Source organism: Terrapene carolina, unplaced genomic scaffold (assembly GCF_002925995.2).
Source record: "Terrapene carolina triunguis isolate 2854851 unplaced genomic scaffold, T_m_triunguis-2.0 Scaffold714, whole genome shotgun sequence".
NCBI classification, from domain to species: domain Eukaryota; kingdom Metazoa; phylum Chordata; order Testudines; family Emydidae; genus Terrapene; species Terrapene triunguis.
The window spans coordinates 11544256-11552904 of NW_020665065.1; the positions used below are offsets into that span (position 1 = coordinate 11544256).

The 8649-nt window shown below is 56.0% G+C and overlaps 1 protein-coding gene across 1 annotated transcript; it reads right to left on the reverse strand.

The window, feature by feature from the left end:
* Positions 1–2992: 2992 nt before the first annotated feature.
* On the reverse strand, positions 2993–6939 carry LOC112114041 (somatostatin-2-like). Its single transcript, XM_024210556.1, has 2 exons — positions 6838–6939; positions 2993–3214 (listed from the first exon to the last, which is right to left on the reverse strand). Exons 1-2 carry the CDS (start codon positions 6937–6939, stop codon positions 2993–2995), a joined length of 324 nt encoding a protein of 107 aa, XP_024066324.1.
* Between the last annotated feature and the right edge of the window lie 1710 nt (positions 6940–8649).

Below are 8649 nucleotides of genomic sequence, written 5' to 3' on the forward strand. Positions count from 1 at the left end.
AGCTTGTTACAGAGATGGAGCCAATTGTGATATTTGGCTTCTGACCTGTGAGTGTCTGGATTTGAGGGCTAGGGGGTCAAACTGAATGCAGCTCCCATTGTAGCATGGGGCTGGCTCTCTGTACAGGAGTAGAGAGCTCGCTTTATGGCCTATTACAACAATCTGTAACCCACTTTTTTCCCCCCTATGGCTGCAGAGGTGTTAATGGGTCACTCTACCTTGAATGGTCCCTTACAATAGGGGTAGTCAATAGGCAGCCCATGGGCCAAATCCAGACCGCCATATGCTTTTGAACAGACCCCAAAATCTTTTTATTGATCATCATCATCGTTTTTTCTTTAATTATTTTCTCTGGAGTCTGGACCTGGACTGTACCTTCACCAAGAAATTTGGACCTTGACAAAAATAATTGATTACCCCGCCTTACAATATGCGCTAACTACATATGCTAAACAATTAGTCCCACTTTGCATTTTGCTGCGATGATGGGAGTACCTTCCCAGACCTGAAGAAGAGCTCTGAGTGGCTTGTCTCTTACCAACAGAAGTTGGTCCAGTAAAGGTCTTACCTCACCCAATATCCTGGGACCCACACCGCTACAACCACACTGCACATAGCTCCCTCCTCGGATATTCCTCCTGCGAGGTTACAGCCATTTCTCCCCACACCCCCCAAATGCACTCTGGGCTCATGAGGAGAGTACGAGGGGTAGGCAATTCTGCCCAGGTGTTGGAGCACAGAGTGGGGAGAAAGAAAGGGAAACAAATCGCTCTGCTAAGCTAGTCGCTTTGCTCCTGGCTCAAGGCGACTGGAGATGGGCTACCTGCAGGTCCTGCCCTGACCCCTGGAGGCATCATCTTCACCAAGCACACAAGGCACCGAGGGGCACGATACCCTTCTGAACCGATACACTGACTGCTACCCCCTAGCTCACGATTGGGGTGCGTGAATCTCTAACATCACCAGACCCTTCCCCCAGTTCCCGATGATAATGGGGCGCTCTCGACACTGTGGCATAACACCCATCATGCCCCAAGGGCATGGCAAAAGGCGGGGGAAAGAATCATGGAGCCTAGGCCTAACCCCAGCTGCTCCCCCCACTCCACCGGTCCTGGCTGGGGGAGGAATAGCTAGACTCTCTGGCCTCCTCCAGGACAAAGCCTCAGCAACCCCACCTGATGCTGTAGTGGGGCTAGTGTGATGCCCTCGGGAGAGACTGCTGTACTTGTGTTTCTTGCAGCCACCTGGGTTGCAGAGGGAAATTTTCTCTTTTCTGGGCCAACCCTCAAGGTCTGGTCCCACAGGGGCAGGGAGGGAGGAAGCAAGCTGCCTGGGCTCGGCTCTCCCTCCCACCCCCAGCTTCCCTTCTCCAGCAAAGCCAGATCTACTGAGTCTCACTAATGGGGCAATTAGAATCATGCCCTTCTGGCGTCCCCATTCTAACGTGATTAGCCTCCTACCTTGGTATTTCCACTCTCCTTGCGCTTGCTCCAGATGCTCCAAGGCAGCCAGGCTGGGGGCAGTGCCAGCTCTGGGACTAGCAGGGTAAATGCCCATCTGGGCAGAGCCTGGATGAGTCTGGTCACAGCTGTGTCCCATTAGTGCCTCCTTAGGGCAGAAGCACCATGTGCTTCCTCGTGCTCCCACAAGCAGCAAACCACCAGCAGCTGCCCAGACCACTTGTGCCTCTGCACTGCCCATGGCCAGCACTGAGCACAGTCACCCTGCCCCAGCGTCCACTGGGCTCAATGTAAAACTTGGCATGGAGCCTCTCAGGAGAAGCCTGTCTCTGGTTGCTCCAAAATCCTGGTTAGGAGCATGGAGGGGATTTCCCTAGACCATTACCCCTCAGCACACTGTCTTGCCTGAACTGGCCGCCAGTGGTATGAACTTCCTCCCAGCAGTGCCCAGCCAGGGCTCCGGCAGGCTGAGCTCTGGGCTTCCTCATGTGTGAAACACCTGTTATCTTTTATGCCTGTTGATAAATTGTATAGTCAGTTGCTTGGGCACACTTCGGTTTGTTATGAAATATACTCAAGAGATCAACTCACCAACATCAGTCCCGTTTATTACTATGATGCAGGAAAAAGGTTTTATATGATCCTAGTCTCCGAAGAGCAGTCCTGTTCAGTCCTGTGACATTCACCTTACACAGAAGGCATGCTCCCTTGAGTTATATCCCTTCTCGTATCAGTAAAAGGTACTATATGTATGGCATCTGAAACTGGATTTAAGGAATCAGGTTTTCACCTTGTTAGTTGCTGGTATCCTGATGCACCCCTTTATCTTCTGTGATGAACCCAGGTCATGATGCAACTTTATCTTTGTTCTGAGTACTAAAGGCCCTGGAGCCATCTCCTGGGCTTGTACCAGGGTAAATAGGTTTGTGAGGAGGGTAAATACCTTTCTGTTGCTGTTAGAAAACATTTATATCTCCTGACACGGACAGTCTTCCTATCTACTTAAGCCAAAGTTTACTTCTGCTAATGCAAAGTGTTATGGGATACTTAGCACAACTCAACAGGATTATAAAAAAAATATAGGCCAAAATGGGATATATAATTGCTATATTAATGCTTAATAATATGTATACTTAAATGTTTGGAATATGTATTGTGGGTAGTATTATCAGCATAACATATGTGTATGCTAGTCTGCATATATTAGTCAGCATGTCCTTTTCCCCCAACACCTTCCAGGCCAGACCTTGACCTTTGCCCACCACCCACCGAGTGTCAGAAGGCCCAGATGTGTGTGTGTGCATTTAGCTGCAGCAGGCACAAACAAGCAGACACATGTTCCCAAGGCGCCTCTCAGCCATGCTTTATTTGTGAATGGAGTAATAAACAAACAGAGCTCAAATCATTTGAGGAAAACAGAAACCATTGACATGTGGATGCTATTTACAATGCAGATACAGTTCTTGTGTTCTAAAGGGGACAGGGAAAATCTGAGGGGGCCTGGATCCAGGGCTGGTAGTGGGGCTTGGGGGTTAACAGGAAGTGAAAGTTTTCCAGAAGAAGTTTTTACAGGGGGCTTTGCGGTCTCGCTGTGATAGCTGGGCTAACCGCCCCAAAGCCAGCCGCTCCTCTTCCAATTTGCTCTCCGGGGGCTCTTCAAAGTCAGTGGAAGCTGCCTCGCGCCCCGTGTCCATCCCATCCAGGAGACCCACCAGCATCTTCAGGATCATGTCCTTCCGGGCCTTGATCTGCTCCTGCAAGTGGAAAGCACAAGAGAGGTGATGCCATCTCCATAGGTCACTCTGCAGGTACTGGCCTAATGCTCTCCATTCCTCATCACAGACCCCAGCTCTAACCCTTAGGACACTGGGCAATCCTCTGCAGTGCTAATCCCCTCAGAATGGCCAGTTTCATAGTGCTGGATGGGAGTCACTGGGGTCTTCATGATGGTGGTGGGGGGGAGTTGAGGCAGAAAGGTGGGGACATTTCCTAGTCCCAGTTGGCCTCCTCCTCTTTCCTGGTTCACATCTCTTGGCCCGTGAGCCAGAGGGGAGGGGGACAGCATACACAGGAGGGAGGGCTAGCACAGAGGCTCTGGCATAGAGACCTGGATGGTTCTCTGCAGTGGCAGATTAGACATTGGGCCAACGAGGCCTGAGCCCAGGGGCCCCAGCCAACTGAGGGGCCCTAGAAAAATGGCCCTGACCTGCTCCACCCACCCAGCACTCCTGTCCCCGTGCCCTGACCCCATTTCCCCAGCAGGAGTGCCAGAGGTGGGGGGGGACTGCAGGTGAAAGGGGTGGGGAGGGGCTCCCCACTTGCTCTGGCCCAGGGACCCACAAATCCCTAATCTGTCTCTGGTTCTCTGCTCAGTGTTCAGAAAGCCTGGGTCTCATCAGAGAGACAGGGGAGGCGGAAGAGGGGGACAAAGCCAGGATCCCAGTTCCCTTGGTTCCCTCTCCCTCACCACAGCTCCTGGCCTGAGGGCTCTCAGCACCTGTACAGCACTTGCTCTGCAGACAGGAGTGAGTTAATCCTCACCCTGTCTCCCAGGGTAACAGGAAACGGTTATCACCACCACCATACAAGAGGGGAAACCGAGGCACAAGGGGGCAAGACTTGCTCAAGCTCACACAGCAAACCAATGACAGAGCTGAGATTAGAGCTCGGGAATGTCTGGCTCCCAGACCCATACTAGAGCATGCCATACTTACCTGGCCAGCTGGGCTGAGACAGCAGCACCTGTGTGTCATTATACCAGCGAACAAACTGGTTCGCTCTGTTACAATATCCCCTGCTCCTCCCACCCTCCCCAAACCCAGAGAGCTATAAATCCGCCCCCCCCCCGTACTGTTTCTATTGCCTGGCAGTCCCAGCACCCACTTGGGAAGGGCTATGGAGGGGCAATGTGCTGAGAAACGTTATTAACATGGGGAAACTTCATGCTGCGACTCCTCTGGCCAATCATTGCCAGGAGGACAGAGTTAAGGGTGAAGGAAGGAGGCAGCCATGGGGGCGATGGGGGTGGGGGGAAGCTGTAGTAATGGCTGGAAACGCTACTTGTACCAAGGAGATATGAAACAATCCACATTGCCTGCTTTCAAATAGCCTAGGGCCAGATTCTGATCTCAGTTACACCAGCCTTGATCCAGAGTAACTCAGCTCGGTTTCTTCGTTACCCCCAGAAGAATCTGGCCCCTACGGATTCAGCGTTTGCTCCCCGCCGACGCTCCGGCAGTCCCTAGCCACGAACCGCTGGGCTAGGCTGTCCGCGGGAGCCCAGCGACCAAGAACCCCTGGGCTAGGCTGTCCCCGGGAGCCCAGCGGCCACGAAGCGCTGGCCTAGGCTCTTCCCAGGGAGCTGCCACATTAATCCTCCTGATTCTTGAAGGAAACCTTTGTGGGTATTGGCCGGGCGCTAATGATTTGCCCTTTAGACAGACGGGGAAACTGAGGCACATCGCTGCCTGCGGCCGTGGCAAGGGCAGAAGCCCCACAGGGCAGGGCGGGGGGAGGCTGATTTCCCAAATCCTGCCCGTCTGGCAACACCTGGGTCGCCGCTCCCTCGAGTCCTGAGCTGGGAAGCAGCGCTCCAGCCGCCTACTGGGTGTCCCTGCTCCCTGGGCACGGGCTGCCTGCCCCATTCGCCTACCCATGAGCCGGGCGGGACAAAGCCCTGGCTCCCTGGGAACCAGCGGAACCAGACAGCGCTGGAAGCCGGCGGCCACTGGCCCCAGCGAGGCACAGGTGCCGGGGTAAGGGGCCACAGAGCCGCCTTGCTCCAGCCCCGTGCGCTCGCCCCTTGCTCCCAGCGCGGTGTCGCTGCCGCCCTCAGGGATGTCCCGCTGGAGAGCTCCGAGCCGCTAGAGCCGGTTATTGTTCACTCCCCTGCGCCTTACGGCTGCTGGCTTCTCTGCGCCGCTTCCACCGGGACATGGGGATACCCCGGCCGGTGCTTTCCTGGGCATTTGGGGGTGTATTTCATAACAGCTTATGTCTCAAACCCGGGGGTGCTGAGCCTGAGAAAGGGATCCGCGTCTTTCTCCTTCAGCCTCCAACCCACCCTCCTACCGCTATCTGCTCTCGACGGGACTTGGGAAAGTTATTCACTCTGGATCTCCCTTCCAGGAGCGGCATGGGACCGGCCACTGAGAATCGTTCCTTGCACTCACTTCCACTGAGCCGTTCGTGACTGGGTTTAGCCGCCTAACCCCGCGCTCTTCCCTTCTCCCTGCGGTTTAGACTTGGGATAAAAACCTGTCGGTCACACAAAGGGTTAACCTGTTGTCGTGGCGAGAATCTGCAGAGGAAAGCGACTGTGCTCCCCCACCCCCAGAAGGGTTAAGGCCGATCTAAGGGCCGTTTGCTAATGGGATGCTGTCCCCCCAGCATCTCACTGTGTGTGTCTGTCTCTTGTTCAGTCTCCTCGTTCGCTACTCATGGGACGCGCGCCCCTCTCCAAAGCGCCCCAGAGCCCCTCTCCAAAGCATTAACCTCGGACACTGATGGAGAACCACCTCTGAGGCTGAAAAAGCGACACCGGGAACTAGACACAGGTGCCTTTACGGGGTACTCCAGGCCCCTTCCTTCCCCTTTTGTGCTGCCCCCGGTTCCCAGGCTGGGAGGCGAGTCTGCGAGCCGCGCTGCGGGGATGGACGCGCACTGGAGTGAGAGTTGCGCAGCTAAAGGCGCAGGGCAGCTCTGGAGGCGCACGGGTGCTGGCTGGCGGAGCGCAGGGCGCGGGGCAGAGCTCTGGACACAGTCTGGGAGCACAGAGCAGAGGCTGTGTCGTGGTGAAGTGCCCCCTCCCGTTGACTGTACCTCCTGGGGTTTATCTATGGGGGGAACTGACCGGCAGAGGACTAGCGGTACCATTACACTGCTCCAGCTATGCTGGCGTATCTCCCATGTGGACACTATTCCGGATCAAAGTGGCTTTATTCTGGTGTGATTACTCCGCTTCTTATTTCTTGGTTACCTTCCTTCTTTCCTATTGCACCGGGTCCTTCCAGCGTTCTTCCGCCCCCGGGGTCCTTTCTGGAGCAGGGACAAGAACCCCCTCTAGCCTTCTGTTCTCCTACACGCCCCTTCTTTTCCTGCCCGGCTCCCTCTCGCCGGACTCCCCAGCCATCTGCCTTTCTCCTCCCCTCCTTCCCCTCTCTCCCCTTCTTCACCGTGCCAGTTTGCGCCTAGCACGGACTCTGCTTTCGCGGCCCCCTCTGCGGTCTGCCTTGACCCCCTCCCCCCAATCAGGTGCCCAGCCGTCTCCAGCCCCCAGCGCCGCAGCTCCGGGGATCCCGGAGCACAGAGCGCCCACTCGGGTGGCCCCGGCAGTCCCCTCTGCCCTGCCTCCCGCCCCGGGGTGCGCGATCCTCACCCTGCTGTTCGCCACGGCGGCTCTCTCCTCGCCGGGCAAGGCGCTGGCTCTCACGCTCCACACCAGCAGCAGCACGGACACCAGGCTGGCCACCAGCTGCATGATGGATCGGCGGGGACTGCAGCGAGGGATCGGGCACGGCTGGGCGGGGGGGAGCTGCCTCTGGGCTCTGTTCTGCCACCGACAATGGCTGCAGCCCCTTTTATAGCCCGCTCCCGAGCCCTGCAGGTGACGCAAACAATCCAGTCCCTATCAAAGGCAAATTAGACTCTGGAGGGGTGTCAACACTTGGCTGCTGGAGCGGGGCCCTTCAGCGCCCCGGGGCTTTCCAGGTGCCCCTGCTGCAAAGACCTCTGTGGGGGGAGGGGGGAGCAGGGGGCTGGGACCAAAGTAACCCACCCTCCCACACCCGCGGGTGCCAGGCACTGTCTGCAGCTGCCACGTCTAGAGGGGCTGCTCCTGGGGTCCTAGACACTGCCTGCCAGAGCAGGCCAATGGCCCCTCCAGTCCTGTAACCTGTGGCCAATGTGGGATGCTGCAGAGGAAGGTGTCAAAGCTCCCTCCCCCATAGTTACAGATGGGCCTGGACCCGAATCCAAACAACCCCGAGTTCTTGAGATGTTGGGGTCTGGATCTCTGCAGCTCACCCCCGTGTCTCCCCACAGTGATGCTCACCGGTTATGCTGAGCTGCTCCCCGCTCCCATTCTAGCACCTCTGGGTTCCAGGTGTCTGGAGACGTCCCCCAGTTCCAGACTGTAGCTTGGCAGAATGGATCCCAGGGTGCTTGGGTTTCATGGTGCTAAAGAGAAAAGCAGAGGCTTAGCTGGGTTGGGCCGACTTGGAGCAGCTGTGCCTAGCAGGGCTTGCTCATGGCATGATGACCCCTGCTTTAGGTTCCTTCTGGGTCCCCCTTTCTCCCCAGCTCTGCCCTGCACAGCCCCTTTTCAAGCATCCTTCAGAAGGTGCCTCCTGCCCAGACTGATGTCCCTGTAGTAACAGGCTGTGGCCCAGGAGAAGGTTCTGTAAGGACACTGCAGCCTACCCCCCATTCCCCTGTCACTCTGGTGTCATCTGGCCCCTGCCTCCTGGGATCCGAGGACTCAAAGTTCACATCTCTTCTCACCCTTGAACCCACTGCCCTCTCCCCTGGGAACACTCTTAAGGGGAGGCCCAGCATTGCAGCTCAGGTCTCTTCCTCCTTCCAGCACCCCCTGTAGAGCAGATAAGTTCTCACTTTCCAGATGTGGAGGCACAGAGAGGTGATGTGGCCAACGGGACACAGTGACTGAATGGCAGAGCTGAGGATAGAACCCAGAAGTCTGTCCCCACCCCACCCTCTCCATCCTCTAACAGCCCAAGCACCTCCACTCCTGTTTGAACAAATAGAGACCCAGACCTCAGGGCAGTGGAGCCTTCCCCTAGCACCTGATGCCCAAATATCAACACACGAGTGCTAGAAGAAACCTTTGATAACCTCGCTGAAAGACACAAAGGAAAGGAACTATTCTGTGTGAAACAGATTCTCCCTGGGAGATTCCTAGGCCTAAATTCTAATCAGGAAATACAGCACCCTAACAGGGGTGCTGGTGCAATTTGTATAGTGGGGGTGCTGCTGAGAGCCATTAAACCAAACTGTAAACCCTGTATCTAATGGAAACCACTTCAAGCCAGGGGGGTGCTGCAGCACCCCTAGTTCCAGCACCTATGTGCCCTGACTCTCTTTCCCACCATGCCCTGGGATAGCTGGGGAGTTAAGGTCATTGCCAGCTTGTGCACCCTGATCCAGGATGAAACGTCACCTGCTCCCTTCA